This window comes from Anabrus simplex, chromosome 6 (genome assembly GCF_040414725.1).
Source record: "Anabrus simplex isolate iqAnaSimp1 chromosome 6, ASM4041472v1, whole genome shotgun sequence".
NCBI lineage: Eukaryota > Metazoa > Arthropoda > Insecta > Orthoptera > Tettigoniidae > Anabrus > Anabrus simplex.
This window is the reverse complement of record NC_090270.1, coordinates 345,382,495-345,406,873: the sequence shown is the minus strand read 5'-3', so window position 1 is coordinate 345,406,873 and position 24,379 is coordinate 345,382,495. Positions and strand designations below refer to the sequence as shown.

Here is a 24,379-nt window from a genome sequence, read left to right as displayed (position 1 = left end):
TAGTCACCGCAGACGAGTGTGGCGTCGGCGTAGAGAAAGGTCAAATCCGGCAGTAACTGTGGAGCGCTCTACCGCTAGACAACGCGGCATCATGGTTTGGGGCGCTATTGCGTATGATTCCACGTCACCTCTAGTGCGTATTCAAGGCACGTTAAATGCCCACCGCTACGTGCAGCATGTGCTGCGGCCGGTGGCACTCCCGTACCTTCAGGGGCTGCCCAATGCTCTGTTTCAGCAGGATAATGCCCACCCACACACTGCTCGCATCTCCCAACAGGCTCTACGAGGTGTACAGATGCTTCCGTGGCCAGCGTACTCTCCGGATCTCTCACCAATCAAACACGTGTGGGATCTCATTGGATGCCGTTTGCAAACTCTGCCCCAGCCTCGTACGGACGACCAACTGTGGCAAATGGTTGACAGAGAATGGAGAACCATCCCTCAGGACACCATCCGCACTCTTATTGACTCTGTACCTCGACGTGTTTCTGCGTGCATCGCCGCTCCCGGTGGTCCTACATCCTACTGAGTCGATGCCGTGCACATTGTGTAACCTGCATATCGGTTTGAAATAAACATCAATTATTCGTCCGTGCCGTCTCTGCTTTTTCCCCAACTTTCATCCCTTTCGAACCACTCCTTGTTGGTGTTGCATTTGCTCTGTCAGTCAGTGTACATTGAGCATTGGGACAAATGTACCCAAGAAAGATTACACTCTTTAATCAAGACTGTTACTATCCCCATGATCTGCAAGTTATTATGAAGAGGATCCATTTTAACTTTGGACTTTTTTAGAATCTAAAAGGAACAACACTAATAAGCTTCTAATTTTCACGTGTATAAGACACTATCAATTCTCGATACTCATAATGTGCAATGTGGTATCTTTTTATATTATAATTGTAGCATGTAAATTTAAAAGGTCTTTAATGTGTAACGTAATTCTCATTATAAACCATGTATGGATAGATAATGATTCATACATTTGACCTGAAGGTTACCTACAGGCTGATGATGCCCTTAACAAGCGGTGAAACATGTCCCTGAGAAGTTTATATAGTATTATGTAGATTTCAACCACTTAGCACATGATTGTATTGAATAGGTGGTGATAATAAAATAAATTATTTTTGTGATAATTTTACTTATAGTTAGTTTCAATATGGATCAATCATGAGAGTTGTCACTTGCAAGATTGATCCTACCCATAAGATAGTGACACCATATGGAGATGTCAAGAGAACTATGTAATTCAAGTACCTTGGTGAACTTCTAACCCCCAATGGTAATGAGAATGAAGCAATGAAGGAAAGAGCTAGGAAGATGGAATTGGCTTTTAAACTGAATCAGGATACTTACAAATCCAAATCCTTCTCTTTCGAGGCAAAACTGAGACACTACAGCACAGTAGTTTCACCAGCGTGTGTCTATACAGTGGAGACACTTTCTAAGATAGAAGACCCCCTTAGTTGAGAAAAAAGGAAAGAAAGTTCCTCAGGAAGATCTCAGGACCAAAGAAAGTCGCTGGAGAATTTACCTTCGATCTGAGGTCCACCAAGGAAGTGTATGAGAGAATTGAGAAGAAAACCACCAAAATGAGGAGGAGAAGATTGACATTTTATGGACATTTGAAGAGAATGAGCCAGACAGACTGGCATATAAATTAATTATTCTTCAAGAAAAATGGAAAACTCATCCCCGCTGGTTGAACGAAGTGCATAAAGATCTCAACGAAGGAGGTATCAACGCCCACAGAAATTCAGAATAGAAATATCTTCAGACAGAAAGTTGCAGAACTGAGGGATAATCCAGAGAAACGATCTGCTAAACCACAGAACATCTTGGTGCGGCAAAGGAGGAGCCAAAGGTTAAAGAACCTTTCGAGAGAATGTAAACACAAGGGTATTACCTTTAGGAAGAAATGTGGCAAGTAGCTGGTGTATTCATAGCCCAAAGTTGGCTGTATTGAAAGAAAGAAGGAGAAAGAAGGATTCAGTTTCACGATGAGTGAGAGAGAGGTACACCTGCATGTTGCGCACTACATCATCATAAAATTTTTCATCCGAGAAATGTTAAAGCTGCTTTCTTTCTTTCTTTCTTTCTTTCTTTCTTTCTTTCTTTCTTTCTTTCTTTCTTTCTTCAAATCAGAAGTACAACAGAATAATACTACGTTTAAAAGAAACAAACTATATACACAGATATATACAAGTAAAAGGTCTTCAACAATATATGTCATACAGATCTCACACCGATTCGGCCCAAAATTTGGCCACTTCAAGGGCATTTGGATTGGCCAGCACCAAGTTTTCCATTGTGCATTTTGATGGGCACAGTGGGCAGCATAGCAGGTGTTTGGTTGTCTGAAGTTCACCACAGTCACAAAAGGCCGTATCAATGGGGAAGTTCCATTTATGTAGATTCGCTCTGGTTCTACCCACTCCAGATCTAAGTCTGTTTAAGGACCTCCAAGTCAACCAGTCCTCGGTGTGACCGGGAGGCAACACTTCCCATGGTTCCATCCATTTCAAGAGGCCAGGGGTCTTTTGTTTCCATTTGGTAATCCTGACTTTGTCCGATGATCCTTCCAGGTGTTCTGAAGATGTTAAAAAAGCTTTCCTCGACTTCAGTCTTCGTTGGGCAGGTTGGTATCCAAAGAGTGGATGTGAAGGCATTAGATTTGTTTTAAGCCTTTCGTTATTAGCAGCAACCTCTCTCCTGACATCACAAGGAGCAATACCGGCAAGGTAATTGATTTTCTCGAGAGGAGTTGGCTTCAGGACACCAGTAATTATTCTACAAGTTTCATTGAGTGCCACATCGATCTGTTTTGCATGGGCAGATTTGTACCAAGCTAGGCAGGCATATTCACCGGCGGAGTAACATAAGGCTAGTGCAGTTTGTGGATGTGTGCCCCAAGTAGATCCAACAAGTTTCCTAAGTAGTGTGTTCCTGGAAGAGACCTTTTGTTTTACATTCATACAGTGCACCTTGAAGGTGAGACTGCGATCGAGGGTGACGCCCAAGTATTTGGGATGGAAGCAGTGGTCTAGCTTAGCTCCATTCCATGTCACGAGTTTTCTGTTGGCTTGTCGATGTCGTAAATGGAATGCACAAACTTGGGTTTTGCTCGGGTTTGGCACAAGTTGGTTTTGATCATAGTAGTTGCCGAGTTCTTCTAAGGCAGCTTTCAGGGTGCATTCTATCGCTTCAAAACTATCTGACTGGACAGTGAGAGCAAGGTCATCAGCATAGATGAAACTCTTGGTGTCTTGAGGCTGTGGCTGATCATTTGTGTATATATTAAATAACAAAGGTGCCAGTACACTTCCTTGAGGCAAGCCGTTCTTTTGAGTTCGCCAACGACTTCGCCGACCCTGAAATTCAACAAAGAATCAGCAGTTATGAAGAAGTGTAGCTACCAGTCGTGTTAACTCAAGATCTTTAGTAAGATTGTGAAGCTTTTTTAACAGGAGTCTATGGTTTACCGTGTCATACGCCGCTGTGAGATCAACAAATGCTATGCCTGTGACTTTTTTTAACTCAAAGCCATCTTCAATGTGCTGAGTTAGATGCAAAATCTGGGAGGGGCAATTTCTTCCAGGTCTAAACCCTGACTGCTGTGGGATAAGAAGTGGGTCAATAACTTCAGTGAGGCAATTCAAAATCATTCGTTCCATGATTTTATACAAGTGGCATAGAAGAGATATAGGCCTATGACTTTTTGGATCTTCAGGGTTTTTGCCTGGTTTTAGGATTGCAATCACCCGTGCCTTCCGCCAAATCTTCGGGATGTTGTATGATGCTAGGCATTTGTTGAATAATTCCACAAGCCACAATTTTGTTCCAGAACCGAAGTGCTTTATTTGCTCAGTGCAGATATCGTCCAAACCTGCAGCTTTAACATTTTTGCACATTGTAATACCAGTTTCTAATTCAGTGAGATTAAATGGTCTGGCTAAAGTACTGATAGCCTCAGATTCCCCAGTCACAATTTTTGACTCTGATTTCCTAATAGTTGATCGTGATTTGCCATTATTAAGCAACTGTGAAGCAATATGATTAGCTGTGACATTAGCATGGACTGAGCATTTAGTAGGGTCACTGTTCATTTTTTTCAGAAGCCTCCAAGCCTTTTGACTATTAACTGAGGAATCTGTTTCCTCCATCAGTTTCAACCAAGCTTTCCTTTTGTTTTCTGATATTGAAGAGAGTAAGTCATGTCCGGCTGAAAGTGTCTCTTTGCTGAAAGGGTTTACTTTGAAGAGGGCAAGGTACTTCTCTAGGTAGATTTTTGCATCAGCAGTTAAACCTTGGTAGTAATGTGTTCTGCAACCTCTGGGTATTGATAAATGTGAGGCTCTCGATACTGCATCAACGAAAGTGTCGTAAGATTCTGGTTCTGGAGGAATCTCCCTTATAAAGCTGTCAAGTATGCTGCTGAACTTTTCCCAATTAGCCTTTTTGAAATTGAACCTTCTCCAAAAAGGTACTGTAATCGGTCGTGTTACAGTGGTTATTTGACACATAATAGGGTGATGTTGAGAGTTGGGTAGAGGAGAACAGACTGATTTCGCACACTGCTGAGATACATGTTCACTGGCGAAAATAAGGTCTGGATTATAACTACGTTTCCATCGACCACTGTTGAAACTTGGTGGAAGCTTACTGTCATGTATAAGGTTAAGTTGAAAATTATCAGCCCACAGCAATACAGCATCCCCATTTCCATCATCATGTGCATAACCCCAAACTGTACTATGACTGTTGAAATCACCGACTACAAATTTCATAGTTTGTTTGCAAAAGTTATCAGGGGGCATAAAGGAAAAATCAATACTTGGTGGCTTGTACACTGATGAGATAGTGCAATTACTAAGCTCAACTGTTATTATTTCAATGTTATTGTGATCTGTTACAGCTGTTGACAAGACCTGAATGTCAGGACGAACAAATATTGCACTTCCGTACTGGCTGTGTGGTCTCTCAGCCACAAGTCGTAAACCAGCAATTTTGGGACGTCGTTGATGGTCACTTCTGTGCGTTTCCTGAATACAAAGCACGTCACAGTTATTAGCTTGACAGAGTTGACTCAATAGTTCCTCTTTAGATGGTGATAGACCTTCTATGTTATGGAATAATATAGTTAATTTCAGCCTTGAAAAACGCCTTTGAAGAGTAGTTGCCATCTAGTACTTCTGGGATGCTGACATTCGCCAGTTACACGCTCAGTTCGGGGACAGAATCCTTTCATGGGCCCAGGAGAAGTACTGGTGTAATGAATTCAAGGATGGACGTGAGAGATTTGTAAACATGCCACACCCATCCTGCCCCTGCACCAACATCACAGCGCATCACACAAACAACTATGCTTCAGATCAGCCATGGGAGTGTTTTGACAATCATCTGGAAGAACTTGGGCTTCCGAAAGGTGTCGGCTCGTTAGGTTCCAAGGCTGCTGAATGAAGAGCAGAAGGCTGCATGGCTTGCAATTTCTCGCGAGCTTCTGACATGGCACGAGGCGGAAGGTGACGCTTTTTGAAATGAATTGTCACTTGTGATGAGACCTGGGTCCACCATTTCACTCCCACCTCAAAGAGGGCCAGTATAGAATGGCGGATGCACGGTGAGGGGTCACCAGTGAAAGCCAAGACGCGGTTGTCTGCAGGCAAAGTTTTGGCCACGGTCTTCTGGGACTACAGAGGAATACTGTTGGTTGATTTCCTTGAGGAACGTCGGACCATTTACTGCGGCCAGGTTCGCGTTGACTACAGGTCAAAAAGGTGTGGCATCCCAATCAGATCTGTACTGCTCCTTCATGACAATGCCAGACCCCACACAGCAAGACTAATCCAGCGAACAAATGGACTATCCTGCCATACCCAGGCTTATCACCATGGGACTTCTACATGTTTGGGCCACTGAAGGGCACCTTGGTGGAGAACACTTCACAACCAATGAGGAGGTGAAACAATTTGTGCACGGCTACCTTCTTTGAAGATGGGATGAAGAGATTGCCTATCCGGTGGCATAAGTGTATAGATAGGATGGAGACTTATGTCGAAAAGTAAGATCAATGTAAAATGTACGTAATTTTCATAAATAAAATAGTTACAACAACTGGCTCATTTGTATTGACTTTAACCTCATAAAAGTAGGCTCACTGTGAACAAGGATGTGTTGGTGGTTGGTGTTGTGTTCTGTTGTCATGCCGAGTGATGTGTGTTGAATAGTTCAATATGTGAACCAGTGATGCGAGTTGACTGTGCAAATTATGTTTCGTCTGGAGACGAGCCAAGTGCATGGCAGTTATGCATTGCGTTAGCCAACGTACATGGATTTAAACCCAACTACAGGGAACTGCCGTATGAAGTGACTGGTGTGTGTGAAGCAAAGTGAAAGGCAAGACCTGCCAGTCAATTTATGGAAGGAACCTATTCCAGGTAAACACCAAGCAGCTGGAGACCCGCTGTGAGGACAAAAGACTTTTGTAAAGGGCCACTAATTAGTGTAACGTTGCCATTCATTGTCAAGTTGTACTGATTGGGTCATCCTAGATTAAATGACATCAATAAAACAGGCAGTGTTTTATTTGAAACAGTACAAATAATAATACTACTGAGACATATTTTTCCTAACTCTTAAATAATATCAGCTGATCAGAGTTCATAAGTGTCAGAAACAGCTCAGTGGCTGTGCGGTATGATCTTATTTTGTTTTGATAAACAATCTTTCTTAACTTATTACTGAAGCTATTTTGCTAAAAGTCATGAACTGAGATGGATGTGTTTTCTTTTGATTTACTAGTGTGAGATAATAAAAATATCTCTAAATTCTTATATGGACATCAAAGGTAGAAGTCAGTAGAGGACCGAGCTCGATAGCTGCAGTCGCTTAAGTGCAGCCAGTATCAAGTATTCGGGAGATAGCGGGTTCAAACCCCACTGTCGACAGCCCTGAAGATGGTTTTCCGTGGTTTCCCATTTTCACACCAGGCAAATGCTGGGTCTGTACCTTAATTAAGGCCACGGCCGCTTCCTTCCCCCTCCTAGCCCTTTCCTGTCCTATCGTCGCCATAAGACCTATCCGAGTTGGTGCGACATAAAGCAACTTGTAAAAAAAAAAAAAAAAAAGTCAGTAGAGGAACATGTGCCACAATACTTTTCTCTTAATAAATCTGTGTAGAATTATTTTATGAAACTGCATGGGAGAACAAGATAAGTTCCTTCCTGTATATTGGTAAATACAATGTGAACTCTAAATTTATTTTCCACATGAAATGTCCTCCCATTTGATATTCTGCATAATTACAATGATTAGAGAAATTGGAGAAGCAGATATGTTTGGTGAAACATGTCAAAGTCCCTTTCTTTTTAAAATACTGTACATTAGTACATGTTGGTGAATTTAGTCTTATGTCAGTATCACTGTTCAGAAAAGGGTTCATTCAGGTAATTTTCTCACCTATTTTAAGAGCCAGGAAAGGTATGATTCCTTTTGATTAACATTATTCTCCCACATTGTGATGGTGGTGGTGATTATTGTTTTAAGAGGAAGTACAACTAGGCAACCATCCTCTACATAACAATAATTAGAGAAAAAATGGAAGGGACTCGACACTTCAAAAAATGAAGATAGCGGCAAAAGGAAGACAAGGGCTACGAAGGGCGTGAAAATGAAGGACTCCCTAGGCCTCGGATACCTAATATCGTTGGGGTCATAAAAGAACAAGAGTTGACCAAGGTAGGTCAAATAAGATAGATGAAAGTGAGGAGCTTGGCACAAGTAACTGGAAGCAATGCCAGGACTCAGCTGAGGGACCTGTAGTCGCCAAGCCACGCTCCCAAGTTCAGAGACTCTGGGGCCCCTTTTAGTTTCCTCTTACGACAGGCAGGGGATAGTGTGGTCATTATTCTATCTCCCCCACCCACAGGGATTCTCCCACTTTAAGACAATCATTATCATGTCTCCTGTATCATTTATTTGTTCTTAAATATACATGTGTGTGGTTAAACTTATAAATATCTAGTACTTTCTTCTGCTGCCTGCATGGATTTAAATAACTAGTCTGTATTTTTTATTATCGAAATACAATGTACCCCTATAAATATACTGCCGGGCTGAGTGGCTCAGATGGTTGAGGCGCTGGCCTTTTGACCCCACCTTGGCAGGTTCGATCCTAGCTTAGTCCGGTGGTACTTGAAGGTGCTCAGATACATTAGCCTCGTGTCGGTAGATTTACTGGCACATAAAAGAACTCCTGCGGGTGGGACGTAAAGCCAATAATATTATTATTAAAATACCAATGTTTTATATTAGTGTTATGGAAAACTCAAGTTGTTTCACTCTCTTCACTGTTTAGAACAAACACTTGATGTTACCGAACTCGTATTATCACTGAGAGAATGGCCATTAGCATGCATATTCTTTTAGAAAGAGCAAAAGCCAGGGTAGGTAATAGAGAAAGAACGCTGCTCCCTGCCTCATGTCCTGCTCTTCAACCCTCCAGCTCCCGTCATGAACAGGCGATGGTGGTGGTCATTATTGTTTTGAGGGGACACACCCCAGTGTAGATACCAGACATGAAAGTAACAATAATGATTGCTAATAAAAACGGTATTAGGAGATATAGCCTAGGTATAGAATGTAAACTTTGGATGTGGCTGGCCTAAGTGATGGGGAGTGAAGGTAAGAGAAGGAAATGAACCAAGTGATCCGGCCGTGCGCTGTCAGCTTACATTCGGAAGATGGTAGGTTCGAATCCCACCATTGGCAACCCTGAAAATGATTTTCTGTTGTTTCCCATTTTAACACCAAGCAAATACTGGGACTGTATCTTAATTAAGGCCATAGCCTTTATGTTCCCAATCCTTGCCCTTTCCCATCCTTAAATCACCAAAAGCCTTTGATGTGTGACGTTAAACCACTAGTAAAAATAAAATTATGGTCAGAGATGTTATTTAATGTTTTCAAGGTGAGAGAAATGGATCCAGAATAGATCACAGTGTTAGTTACAAACAGAGGATAATAGCAGTGTTTAGTTTATTAACAGAGGCTTGCAGACTGAGTTATGAAAAGCATAAATGTCTATAATGAAAATATACATATGTGCATGTATATTAAATTCAAGACTGAACACCATACATTAAACTTTTTATTTCCCTTTTATTTTCTAGATTCCTTTGCAACAATTATTCCAGCAATAAAAGGAGTATTTTGAAGAACTCAGAGCTTGATAGTGAAAAGAAAAGGATTATCTGGCTTGAATTGAAAAAGGATATGAAAAATACCTTCCTCTTAAGAATATTATCTTGTATGCAGCTTGCTTCTAAATACATCAGTAATCTGAAGGTATGCAGTTTTGAAAATATAATTCCAAATACTATATTGCTCAGGTAAGAAAGCTAACAGGAGCAACATACATCTGTGATACAGGAAACAGAGAGCAGCAGTTTACCGTGTAAGCACACGTGGATAGAGTACACATAAAAATTGAGGGAGTTGGCCGTGCGGTTAGGTCCACTTAGCTGTGAGCTTCCATTCAGGAGATAGTGAGTTTGAAACCCCTCTGTTGCCAGCCTTGAAGATGGTTTTCCATCATTTCCCATTTTCACACCAGGCAAATGCTGAGGCAATACCTTAATTAAGGCCATGGACGCTTCCTTCCAACTCATAGCCCTTTCTTATCTCAGTGTAGCCATAAGACCTGTCTTTGTCAGTGCGATGTAAAGCCACTTGTAAAAAAGAAAAAATATTCCATCTATGGAGGGATTACCATGCTGTCGCTATCTCCCGAATGCAAGCTCACAGCTATGCACCCCTGTATGGCTGGAATACTACCTCCTACTTCCTTTCTTAAATAATGGTATAATCAGCCCTTTCTTCCAGTCATCTGGTATTTTATTATCTTCCCATACTGCTCCTATCTCATTCCACCAACTAGTTTCCTCCTCCAGTTTTACCACTAACTTCTACTACACATTTCGGTAAGATTGTCTCAAACAAGTTTGATTCCTCATATGCATTTTTAGTAGGCCTCCTTATTTTAATTTCCACTCCTCTAATTTGGGTATTTTAATTGTACTTGATAGATGTGCAACCTTATTATTTGGGTTGGCTACTAGGAGCCTGTTGCTATTGTCTGAACACTGGCGTGCATCTCACTCCTTCTCCAATTAATTTATCCCTTTGGGGGTACATGCATACTTTTTAATAAGTTAAAGTTTCTTTTGGCACCAAATATTATAGCCCGAGTTTGCTTAGGATTTATTAACAAATTGTTACTTTTTTCACAGTCACTGAGTCATTGTAAGTCAAAATTTACTCTTGTCAGTGGATACATGTATTTCTTGTGGATAAGAGCGATAATAAATCTGGTGATCATCTGCATAGATTGGTACACACCGTATTTCTTCTTGTACCATGTCCTCATTGGATGTCGGCTGTCATCAAGGCGATCTGGTTCTTGTTCTCAGCAACTCTGAAAAGAGTGGGGGTACTGAGTCCATACGATTCTCATAGATTCCGTAGCCAAGATATTCACCTTCTTCCCTAATTTCTCCTTAGCTTGTAGGATAAGCTGAAGGAGTCTGTATGATATGGCCAAAGTACTCAAGATTCTTCTTTTTGATGTCTAGCTCTTCGTTCAGGTGTTGGGGTACTTCATTGTTATGTATTCTGTCAGCCCATGATATTCTGAGCAGGCATCCGTAGCATCACATCTCAAAAGTTCAAAGGTTTTTGGTGGTGTACTCTGTTAGGGTCCAAGTCTCGGCACCATAAAATAAGACAGAAAATACATAACACTGAAGTGAACAGAGACGGAGATTGATCTTAAAGTCCCTGTTATGGAGAAGTTTGCTTATTCTCCTCAATACAGTCTTTGCCTGTTCAATCCGGCACCTAATTTCAACAGCATTATTCCACCTGTGATCAAGTACACTGCCAAGATACTTAAAGCGTTAGACTTCCTCCAATGATGTGCCAGCTACTGTCAAGTTAACAGGTTGAATGACATGTTTGCGTATGACCATAACTTTGGTCCTTTTCGTGTTTAAACACAGACTGTGTTCAACCACACAGGTTTTTTTAAAAATGCTATTTGTTCAGGGTGTCGACCTATAGAGATCTTTTGCTCCTACTTGCACCATGTGATATGAACCTGCATGTAATAGGAATGGAGGAAGTATAGAGTGTTGAATGTGAGGAAAGGAACGTTAAGGATGACGCAGACATCCAGTCCGCAGGCTATGGATAATAATCATTTACAATTAAAAACCCCTGACCCAGCCGGGAATTGAACCCGGTGCCTCCGGGTGACAGGTGGATGCATTGCTCCCTACACCGTGGGGCCGGACAACCACACAGTTTAGTAATGTCTGCAGATCTTCAGCACTTGCTGCAAGCAGAACAGTATCATTTGCATACCACAGATTATTTATTGTGATCCTACACTAATTGCCCTCTTACATTAGATATTATTGACAATAATGAATACAAACTCACCATTAAAAAACTGAAACCCAAAAGATCATGTGGCCCAGATGGAATACCTCCTTATTTACTAAAGGCATGTTCAGAGAAACTGAGCAAACCTCTTAATTATTTTCAGTATTAAAGGCTCAAAAATTTTAAAAGAGGAGAGAAAAATTGAAAATTATGGACTTGTTTTTATGTAACACGCTCCAGGTAAAATTTTAGAACAAATTTTATATTACAGTATCTACAGACGATTAAGAAGCAGTATACACATAAATCAGCACAGTTTCCTGCCTAGCAGATCAACTGTAACCTACTTAATTTTATACAGGACGTTTTAACATCCTTCAGAATCAGGGAACAGTTTATGTACTGACTTCCCGAAAGCATTTGATGAAATCAACCACAATATCTTATTGAGAAAACTTTCAATGTTTGGGCTCACATCTCCATTGTTAATACTATTGCATCATACCTCAGTAGAAGGCAATGTGTGTCGTACCATAATTGTAAGCCAGACATTTAATCAGTCATTCACCTCTAACAGTTGTTTACCTGGGGTCTTTTTAAATGATTTCAAAGAAATTGGAAATTTATCAAACATTTTCCTTGGTTATTTTTTTTTTTTTTTTGCTAGGGGCTTTACGTCGCACCGACACAGATAGGTCTTATGGCGACGATGGGATAGGAAAGGCCTAGGAGTTGGAAGGAAGCGGCCGTGGCCTTAATTAAGGTACAGCCCCAGCATTTGCCTGGTGTGAAAATGGGAAACCACGGAAAACCATCTTCAGGGCTGCCGATAGTGGGATTCGAACCTACTATCTCCCGGATGCAAGCTCACAGCCGCGCGCCTCTACGCGCACGGCCAACTCGCCCGGTCCTTGGTTATTTAACCCAATCCCTAATTTCTCTTCCTATAAGCGAATATTTGCCCCGATTTGTCCTCTTGAATTCCAACTTTATCTTCATTTTATAATCTTTCATACCTTTTAAAAACTCCATTCAAGCTTATTTGTCTACCAATGTCATTCCATGACATCTCTCCACTCACAGCTCGGAACATACTATTTATAAATTTTTTTTTTCCTTCTTCAGGTTCTCTATGGGAATCAACATACCATTTAGTCGAGCAGCTTATCTCCTTACTCTCAAGTCTTCTCGGACCAAAGTATGCATTTTCTGATGATGATGATGATGATGATGATGATAGGAAACAGTTATAATCAGGGTAGGTTTGTCTTCCAGACAGAATGCCTCTTCATCTATGCGTTCAGAGGTGATTATACAGTCCAATGCGGGAGTTACCCAATTTGCCACAGTGATGGCAGGTTGTCCCAGGTGAAGCAGTCATGTTGTTTCTATTTCTCCTCAACACTTCTCTTTCTTTGCTACGTTGCCTTTTGTCATTCGCTGTACGTCAGCGGTTTTCTTCAAAAGATAGTGTGCCATGATGGACGAGTGATCTCCAGGATGAACAGTCAAGAGCTAAGTTTTCCCGGTTATCAACATCAATGTTACATCTCTTCAAGTTAGCCTTGATTACATCTTTAAATCACTTCCACTGACTGCCTACACAGCGTTTACCTACTGTTAGCTCAGAGTAAAATACTTGTTTGGGAATGCGATTATTGGGCATGCAAACTACGTGCTCTGTCCATCGTAGCTGGCGTCTTAAAACCATCAGTTCTTTACTGGTGGTGTGTGCCTCTTCAAGAACTCTGATATTTGTGCACCTATCCTGCCAAGTTATTTGCAGTATTTTCCTCAAGCAACATAAAAGGCCAACAATTGAACAAAAATCAAACTAATAATTAAAAATAACAGTAAAAAGCTCAACTTACATGTTTCAATGGCTACAGGTGGTCCTAGCTGTCCACTTCCCAGCACCAATATATAACTAAACTCAAGACAATAACTTCCGGGGTGTCTAAAATGAGTAAAAAGGTATCTAAATTTTACAGTAAAATATTATTCAAGATGAAACACTGAGAATGCATTAAAAATTCCTATAGATCTTGGTTTGATATCAAAATAAAAAATGGTCCAGACCAGTTAATCAAGGGTTATACAAAACTGGTAATTCCAAAACTGTGGGTAGCCTGCATTTTTTTCAAATCGCATGTCTTCTTAGGAAGTGTTCATTCACACGAAACAAGTTCATCTCCTTCAGTACCTTACTAGGGTATGGTAGTTTCCGAAGCAGGGGTGTACACAGAGCTCAACGTCACATTTTTCACATATATATCTACTTTCTTTCCTCGTTTTCTCATAAAGCGTGGTGTTTGAACATACATGGCAGTACCTGGCAGGAAATCTCTGGAGTAAACACATTATCCTGCCATTTGAACATAGGAGAACAGGTACGGCTTCTCTTTCGCATGCTTTGCACAAGTGGTTGGACAATTTCTGTACTTTCATTATAATCGGTGTCATCACTACTGTATCATCATTATTCTCGAAATCACTAAAATCGGAATATTCATCTTCCGATTCTAAGGTGGATAGCACTCTTACAACCTCGGATTCGGTAAGATCGTGCGCTTTACTGGCGGTTGACATACTGTAGCTTACTCATCCCTGACACAGGCCTCACTGCTAGTTTACACGCCGGGCATACCGCAGAGCAGCTCGTGAAGCAGAGTGTCGTATTTATCTCAATAACTCATGAATGAATCAACAGATTGTCATTTCGTAAGCTCCTATCTACTGCAGAGAGATGCGTATATCCACCCACGGAGTTTGAATGACTTCTTATGTCAACATTGGGAGTATTGATAAAGTCAGAAGAATGTCATGCTCGCAATATTACAGGCGCAGCAGAGCAGCGGTTACTCTCCACGCTCGCAATATTGCGAACGCAGCAATGTAAAAGATGGTATTAGTGATCATGAATCTGTTTTTGTGGTAGTTAAAAATAAATGCGATAGAAAGGAAGGTCTTAAAAGTAGGACTGTTAGGCAGTACCATATGGCTGATAAAGCAGGTATGAGGCAGTTTCTAAAAAGTAACTATGATCGGTGGAAAACGGTAAATAAAAATGTAAACAGACTCTGGGATGGGTTTAAAGAAATAGTTGAGGAATGCGAAAACAGGTTTGTACCTTTAAGGGTGGTAAGGAATGGTAAAGACCCACCTTATTATAATAGAGAAGTAAAGAGACTAAGAAGGAGGTGCAGACTGGAAAGAAATAGAGTTAGAAATGGCTATGGAAATAAGGAGAAATTGAAGGAACTTACTAGAAAATTGAATCTAGCAAAGAAGGCAGCTAAGGATAACATGATGGCAAGCATAATTGGCAGTCATACAAATTTTAGTGAAAAATGGAAGGGTATGTATAGGTATTTTAAGGCAGAAACAGGTTCCAAGAAGGACATTCCAGGAATAATTAATGAACAAGGGGAGTGTGTATGTGAGGATCTTCAAAAGGCAGAAGTATTCAGTCAGCAGTATGTAAAGATTGTTGGTTACAAGGATAATGTCGAGATAGAGGAAGAGACTAAGGCCAAAGAAGTAATAAAATTTACATATGATAACAATGACATTTACAATAAGATACAAAAGTTGAAAACTAGAAAAGCGGCTGGAATTGATCAGATTTCTGGGGATATACTAAAGACAATGGGTTGGAATGTAGTACCATATCTGAAGTACTTATTTGATTATTGTTTGGTCGAAGGAGCTATACCAGATGAACGGAGAGTTGCTATAATAGCCCCTGTGTATAACGGAAAGGGTGATAGACATAAAGCTGAAAATTACAGGCCAGTAAGTTTGACATGCATTGTATGTAAGCTTTGGGAAGGCATTCTTTCTGATTATATTAGACATGTTTGTGAAATTAATAACTGGTTCGATAGAGGGCAATTTGGTTTTAGGAAAGGTTATTCCACTGAAGCTCAACTTGTAGGATTCCAGCAAGATATAGCAGATATCTTGGATTCTGGAGGTCAAATGGACTGTATCGCGATTGACATGTCTAAAGCATTTGATAGGGTGGATCATGGGAGACTACTGGCAAAAATGAGTGTAATTGGACTAGACAAAAGAGTGACTGAATGGGTTGCTATATTTCTAGAAAATAGATCTCAGAGAGTTAGAGTAGGTGAAGCTTTGTCTGACCCTGTAATAGTTGAGAGGGGTGTTCCTCAGGGCAGTGTTATCGGACCTTTATGTTTTCTTATATATATAAATGATATGAGTAAAGGAGTGGAATCGGAGGTAAGGTTTTTTGCGGATGATGTTATTCTCTATAGAGTGATAAATAAGTTACAAGATTGTGAGCAACTGCAACGTGACCTCGAAAATGTTGTGAGATGGACAGCAGGCAATGGTATGTTGATAAACGGGGTTAAAAGTCAGGTTGTGAGTTTCACAAATAGGAAAAGTCCTCTCAGTTTTAATTACTGCGTTGATGGGGTGAAAGTTCCTTTTGGGGATCATTGTAAGTATCTAGGTGTTAATATAAGGAAAGCTCTTCACTGGGGTAATCACATAAATGGGATTGTAAATAAAGGGTACCGATCTCTACACATGGTTATGAGGGTGTTTAGGGGTTGTAGTAAGGATGTAAAGGAGAGTGCATATAAGTCTCTGGTAAGACCCCAACTAGAGTATGGTTCCAGTGTATGGGACCCTCACCAGGATTACCTGATTCAAGAACTGGAAAAAATCCAAAGAAAAGCAGCTCGATTAGTTCTGGGTGATTTCCGACAAAAGAGTAGCGTTACAAAAATGTTGCTATGTTTGGGTTGGGAAGAATTGAGAGAAAGAAGAAGAGCTGCTCGACTAAGTGGTATGTTCCGAGCTGTCAGCGGAGAGATGGCGTGGAATGACATTAGTAGACGAATAGGTTTGAATGGCGTTTATAAAAGTATGAAAGATCACGATATGAAGATTAAGTTGGAATTCAAGAGGACAAACTGGGGCAAATATTCATTTATAGGAAGGGGAGTTAGGGATTGGAATAACTTACCAAGGGAGATGTTCAATAAATTTCCAATTTCTTTGAAATCATTTAGGAAAAGGCTAGGAAAGCAACAGATAGGGAATCTGCCACCTGGGCGACTGCCCTAAATGCAGATCAGTATTGATTGATTGATATTGATAAGGTATCAACTGTAGCATATCCAGAATTCAGATCCGTAGAGTAAGGTTGGAACTACTACAGAATTTCATGCAAGAATCTTTGTTGCCACATTGACATCATGATTGTCAAAAACTCAAGATCTTAACTTAGCAAAGGATGCTCCTGCTCGATTAATTCTATGTTGGATTTCTGAATCTATATTTGTGCTTGATGAGAGGGTGCTGCCAAGGTATGGGAAGGTGTTTACAATTTTAAGGCTTACTCCATCAACTGTGCCATTGATATCTCTTTGACCTTCCCCTGGGGCTGGTTGGTATAAGATCTGTGTTTTGCTGGTATTCAGTTTGAGTCTGATCTTGTTGTACGCAGCAGAAAAAGCATTCAAGATTATCACAAGCTCTTCTTGTGTCTGAGCTACGACAGCATTATCATCAGCGTACTGTAACTCAACTAATGCTGCAGAGAATGTCCGAGTTCCTGCCTTTAAATGGCTCACATTGAAAAGTTTACCATCCATCCTGTAAGTTATATGTATTCCTGGAGGGAGATCATCTCTGACAAGTTCCTTGACAGCAGCAACATACAAAGAAAACGAAGTGGGGGCTATCACACAGCCTTGTTTAACACCGGTATTGATATGGAATGGCTCTCCAATAGAGCCGTTGCCAATAACAGCTGCCATTATATCTGTGTAGAGCAATTTCAAGATGGCAGTAAATCAGTGGCGGCGCGTGACTTTCGTCACTGGGGGTTCAACAGAAGAAAAAAATTGCACCCCCCCCCTCCACCTCTCCCGTCGTGGGCCGTAACCTCCCAAAATAAGATGATAGAAGTTTTGAAAATGTGATCGAATACGAGAGAAGCAGACAATACATGCCGATATTTACCACATGCAAAATTAGAAATGTTTCACAATCGACTTACCCTATGTAGACAGCTTATACAAAAAATCCATCCTGCGCTCCTTGAGGGATGCAAATTTATCTATAACTGCTTCGTTGAAGTCCACAGAGTCTCGAACCAAGTCCTTTTCAATTGACAGCATAGCAAGAGCATTAAGTCTATCCTCGGTCATTGTGCTGCGCAAGAAAGTCTTTATTCTTTTCAGGGTTGAGAAGCACCTTTCTGCTTCAGATGTCGTCATGGGAATAGTAATAACTATATTTAAAAGTTTTATGCTTTCACCAAAGACACTCTGCAACTTATTTTCTAAAAGAAACTGCAACAAAGTCGTAGCCCCAGAAACAGTTCGAAAATCATTTCTCATGTATAATATTTCAAGTTCGGTTCTCAGTTTCGGTTTGTCGAGAAATGGGTAGGCCTCACACGCTTTGTACAGAAGTGAGTGGGGAAACTGCTTCTCAAAGCTGCCGAAATTTTCAGCTTGAAACAAGTTTGCTGCAAGAAGGTGGTTTGTGAATTGAAACCGTTCCTTTGCTTGAAGAATGACTGTGTCACAAACTTCTTTTGCCGCAACTCGTTTCGAGGTACGCAGCGGCCCTCGTGATACCTTCACTGGCGGGGGCAGTATATCATGTTCGTCAGCGATGTGGTCAATTTTATTTTCCCGAACCATTTTTATAGCAGCCTCGAAACCTGAAAGTGCGCCTTTGACTTCCAACGGATCTGAATTTCGCTTTTGTAGCTGACTGTATAAAATGTCCACATGAGGCATTATCTGATGGAAAACAGCCAACCAGAACTGAAATAACGGGTGCTCCAATTTTAAACGCAAACCTCTTGCTTGCGATATGGTGTTAGGCTGTCGAGAGGTAGTTTCCAGTTGATCAAGGCATTCGATGAGGGCATCTCTGTTCTCGTAAACTACTTCAACGGTCCTTGATTTAAAATTCCACCTTGTGTTTGAAGCATGAGGTACTCTTCTACCAACTATTTCGGTCAATACACCTGATCGCTGCGGGGAGTTATTAAAGAAGCTGGGGATTTCACTTAAATCTGCAAAAAATATACGGACATCCGTATTCTGGCTTGTCGCTTGTGCCATGACTAAGTTCAAAGAATGGGCGTAACAGTGAACATAATGTGCATGCTTAAAATCTTCCCTGATGAGAGCTTGCACTCCTGAATGGCGACCACTCATTACATTCGCCCCATCGTAACTTTGTGAAACTAACTTATCTGGGCTATCAACAACATCGCTCAAAGAAGATTTTAAACACTCTGCTATTGTCTTAGCATCATGACTAGCGGGTGAGAGGAAACCCCAAAATCTTTCAACTGGCTTACCGTTGGGAAGAACGTAGCGCAGTACAATAACTAATTGTGCTGTAGTTGATATATCGGTGGTCTCGTCTGCGATTACCGAAATGAAGGGCGCAGTTGTGATTTCTTTCTTTATTTTCTCGCGACAGATTTCAAACATGCACGAAAGCAGTTCATTCTGAATGTCTTTCGAGGTGCCTTTGAAAACAGTAGCTTTGGACAGATGGTCCTTTAATGCAACGTCAATTTCAGAACTAAAATTAACGAGGCCTCGGAATATGCCAGGATTCGACGATTCACTTGTTTCGTCATGCCCGCGCAATGCCAACTCAAACGCGCCACAGAACTTTACACAGTCGATAATTTTTGACAGCACATAACGATTTTTCCGTACTTGATCGTTGTGTCTTTCGACAGACTGCCTGTAAGCACAATCAAGTTGCTGCCGGATATCGTGTTTTCCCAGAAGATCGAATTCTAACTGGGCAAGCATATGAGATATAGAACTTTCGTGTTTCTTTATTTTTTGGGACAAATGTCCTAAATCTACTGCTCCGACTTTGGTCCAAGTCCCTTCGCTTTCATCACTCACGAAGCATAAACACGGAAAACAAAACAACCTGTTACTAACTTCGCACCCACAGATCCACTGGGTTCTTTTGTATATATCCATTCTGAATTTACGCACGATTTCTTTACTTTTACTTTTAGTCTGCTTCGTTATAACAAGATCAGGCATTGGGCGCCCGGCATTCTTAATCTCAAGTTTTCGCTCAAGAGAGAGACAAGAAAAGTTTGTCTTCTTAAGTATCTGGACACTGTTCAAACTCATTATGTAGCTCCTTACCTTTCCGGGGCACAAAGATTGTGGACGTAACTACAACGCACAAAAACACACACACGCACACGGACAAAAGATTGTAACTTCTTTATATCCTAAAAATTAAGTTTCAGAACGGCACAACGGTGCAAAAAAACACTCACACGCTTGCACAGCGTACAATAATGTTACGAATTATGATAATTGCTAAGTACAAACGTTTACAAACACTAGTTTCACACTTGAAAAACACGAGGAAACTATAGGAATGAATGTTCGCACTTTTCACAATGTTGGTAACTTAATTTTAAGAACTAGTGTGAGCTGGTCAATTAGCGTTTTCATTGGTATTACCTTCCCGCTACTCTTTGCCTCAATGATTTTTAAGCTATGTTTCTCTCCAAAAAAGTAATTATTCCAAAGAAGGCAAATGAATAGATGTTTAGTAAGTATTGATATATTTGGGACAAGGTATCAATTGGAATTTGGCAATTTAATATGACTTTTGGTAGTAATGATGCTGTTCAACACTAGCGCTAATTATGTGCACTATTCTCTGCTGCCTGGTTAAATTCCTGTAAGGGCAACAGATGGCAGGCACATACTATTACAGTTTTCTTACCCCAACAACACGACTTGCGACAGACTTGAGAGAGAGTGGCATACTGCGCATGCCTACACCACGGATATTCTTTTCTGCGATATCCAGGTCTTGCTTTAATGCTGACAGACTTCCCCCCGCACCTCACTGGTCCCTTCGCCTAAGTACGGACGGAGATGCAGCCTTGTATGGGGGTTCATTCCAGACGAGTCTCCAGCCACAGACTATGCGCAGCTCACATGAATTAAGAGCCAGTACGAGTATATTACGGACAGATGGGCTTAGCACGAGCTTTGAGAATGACAAGGGAATCGTGAAAATTAAGTAGCTGAGTACAATTTGATATAAACTGGAGGTGCATTGCTCCATTGCGCTATACCAGAAACCGCCACTGCAGTAAATATCTGCGGAAAAATAGAGCTAAAATTTTCCACAAAACTTCTCAATTCACAGAGTAAGTGCCTTACTAAGATCAATAAAGGCAATATAAAGAGGTCTATTTTGTTCTCTACATTTTTCCTGAAGTTGACGAGCTGTGAATATCTTATCTGTGGTTCCTCTAGAAGGCCTGAAGCCACACTGACTCTCTGAAAGTATTTTCTCCACCAGGGGTACAATACGATTTGCCAAGATTCGAGCATTAAGCTTTCCCAGACGCGACAGTAAGGATATTCCCCGATAATTATTGCAGCTTGTTCGATCCCCTTTCTTAAATATGGGAACTCTGAAATCAGGAGGCATTTCTTCATTGCTCCAAATTTTGACAATCAGTTCATGTAAGTGTCTTATGAGTTCCTCACCTCCTTCTTTGAAAGCTTCCACTGATGTACCATCAGGACCAGAGGCTTTGTGATGCTTTGCTTCATTGACAGCATACTTAACTTCATCTAGTCTTGGTGGGGAGCCAAGTTCTTCATTGATGGGAGCTTGTTTTAATATGTCATACACCTGTTCATCAATAATAGATTCCTGGTTCAAGGTCTTCAAAATGCTCTTTCCACCTATTTATGATGGAGTATTGATGCTTTAAAAGTATACTCTTATTGCTGGACCAAAGGGGATTCCTCCCAAAGGTGGTGGGACCATAAACTGCTTTTGTCACTTGGAAGAACTGTCATGAATCTTTATCTGCTAGATATTGAAACTCTTTTTCCTTAGCTGTCCACCATGCATTCTTGAACTCGCAGGGTTTTTCTTTGGACATTTACTTTGGCAATACTTACGGCTTGTTTCTTAGAGTGGGAGTTCATGTCCCTTTGCCTTGCTTGCAAGGCTCTTCTCTGAGATCAATGCTTCATCTTCGTCATTTTTATCAAACCAGTCCTGATTTGCATTTTGTAATACACATATGATCAGAATTTAATCAGGAACATTTTGTTCTTCCAATAGAGTAAGGCGGGGCAAGGTTACGCACATAACATTCAAGTCTATCCTGAGCCATAAGTAAACGGCATAATTTAATACAATTCCCGTGTTCGATTCTCACATCCATCCCCCTTCATTCTGCATGATTCATAATAAACACTTATATTTTAAAGTGAGATTTTATACCAATCTAAATATATGCTGCAAAAACGCACTCTTGCCCAACAGTGGGGTAAGAGTGCGTTTGCTGTGGGGTAAGGTTGCGCATTAAACTACCGGATTAGGAAAATGAACAAGGCTCTTACTCTTTTAATAAAAATCCAGTTATCATAGTGCAAATCAGTCAATGAAAATGAAATCTTATCATATTATAATATTAAATAGCACTGAAATTTAAAAAAATAACCAATGGGAACCAAGTCCAAGTTCATCATTTCATTCAACAATGATCACAAATAAATGTATTTTTCCCCTCGTAATTTGAGCATAGCTCATGCCACCATTCCCTGCATTCACTGCATTGGATCCAGTCTTCGGTTGGTGGTTCAGTGTACAGTTCCTTGCATCCGGGGCACAATATTTCCTCGCAACTTGTCTTGATCCCCGTTTCATTTTCTTTACTGTTCTTAGGAATATTTTTTTCACTTTGGCTGTCAAAGAGCTTCCTTTTGGATTTTTTTACTGGCCTTCAGTAATCTGCCCTCTTCCTCATTTTCTAGTTTTTCCTTGAATGGTGTTCCAGAAACAACTTCAGACTTTTTTCCTTTTTTGTTCCTCTTCTGATTTCCTTTCCATTTAGGGTAAGGCACAATATCTCTCGGAGAGACAGTGGTGTTAGAATTTGTAGAAGTGGCTGCTGATGTTGGTGGCTGTACATCATGATCAACTAAAGCACGAAATGTATTTGTACTTGGTGGTTGTTGACTGTTACCGGAGTATTGTGGATGTGCAGAGGTGAAAGAAGGTGCTTGGGTGAACAGGACTCAAAATACGAAATTAAAGTTAATTTAACAAGGTTATATTTTCTTTGCAAAATCAAGAAATAACAAGAGTGGCAGGTACACAGGTACAGAGTAGCAAAGCAACCAAGCGAAAATGTACAATTACAGTGTTACAGGATTTGGGCTCCGAGAGCCAGACACGTAATTCTTGAGCAATGAGCCCAACTTTACTATATACAAGATTGAACAACGGGGCAGAAGACCCCAATCATGCCCAGGAGCTCTTGCTCCCAATTACACAGTAAAGCCTCCTCGAGGCACGCAGAAACAAATTTTAAGAAAGAGCAACCCGCTCTTAAAGTTCCAGCCTATCAAAGGCCACACCAAATTCCACCTTCAAGCTGTCCTCCAAGGACGTAGACACAGGGGTAAAAATACCGAACCTACTGAGGCCTATTCACCAAAGAAACAGGACAAATACATGGCCCCAAAATACAAACTTGAGTGGAGGCGTAACTGCACTCCTAATACATTTCTTTAAAAAACCTATTTGGCACTAGGCCGCTTATGCAAGGGCTAATCCCATACTAAAGAGGTGACTTATATACGAAAACGATTTACATTATATTAGAAGGGAAGAAACGGTTGTGAAAATAAGTTCACCTCAAAACAATATGAGTGGGAGCTCGAGAGGGTTAAGCACTCTCTATCCCAATATGTAGTTTAAAAAGATAGAATTGATACCAAGTGTCTTTACATTTTAGAGGAAAGTTACATGGTAAAAAGGCTTCGGACCTGCCCCGAGAGTTAAACTGCTGAGCTAGCAAGAAAAGAAGTTATTAAATGGCCATTACCTGGTGGTTGAACTGCTGCCCGAAGAAAGAGGCGCTTCCCGCCCCCTGCTACGTACTTTACACACTGATAGATGTTACTGAAGTGGTGCGGAGACCCGAAAATCAGCAGTTTATATACCCTCGTGGAAAGTTTGAGACGTTTCAGGAATGAGAACACCCGCCCACAATCATTTTATTGGCTAACAACGAAAACCCCTACACTAGATGAAGAAGAAACACATTATTGGTGGAAAATTAATTACAGAAATTCCTTATTGGTCAAATTCAAAACTGGCGGAAAGAAAGGGTTAATATTGCCAACTTAAACAATAACTGAAAGAAATTTAACAAAGAACAAACTTATGAATTCAAAATTTCTCCAAAAACACAGTTCTTTCATTTCGCACTAGGGTTCATAATTGTAGTCCTTCAGTAGTGTCATCTGGAAGAGAATGTCCACACTTCTTACTACAGGCAAAACAAAAATACATCGAAAACGACCCAGTTCAGAAACTTCAAAATTTACAAGTAGGGAAATCTTCTGAGAAACTTGAGAATTAACACAGTAGATAAAGTTCAGACTTCCTCCAGTAGAGGAGTTTCAACTGGCGCAAAGTTTGAATTAGCGGCGTGGAGGTGTACCGCCCGGTACATTGACTATGGCTTTGGTCTGTTATGGAAGATGGCAAGAAATCTGCTTCACCGAAAATGTCTCTGTTCAGTGGGCAAATGCCATAGACTTTAAATACCATAATGGCTTTGTTCATTGTAGCACATTTTTGATTTGAAATTCCAAATATTTCTGCTGTTTGAAATTGGGTTATAACTCACCCAGGATTGTTAAGAAGCCAGGTATCACATTCCTGAGAGTAAAAATCTTTCAAAGCCTTGAAAAAACACTGGTTAAGTGGCTGAAGTTTGTGACTACTGTGGGGAGGAATGGAAAGAATATGGATGTTGTTTTCTCTGCAGAATAAGACAGCATTTAAACTCAGGTGTGAGGACTGATTATCTAAGATTAAAAGCACTGGATTT

General features: G+C 40.7%; 1 protein-coding gene across 5 annotated transcripts in view; it reads left to right on the top strand.

The window, feature by feature from the left end:
* The window catches only part of LOC136875367 (cyclin N-terminal domain-containing protein 1), a 265,579-nt gene that overhangs the window by 89,578 nt on the left and 151,622 nt on the right, over positions 1 to 24,379 (top strand). For all 5 annotated transcript variants that reach the window (XM_067148918.2, XM_067148920.2, XM_067148922.2 and 2 more), the window contains exon 3: positions 9,174 to 9,348. In XM_067148918.2, coding sequence (XP_067005019.2) covers positions 9,174 to 9,348 — 175 coding nt within the window. The remainder of the gene's footprint in view (positions 1 to 9,173; positions 9,349 to 24,379) is intronic.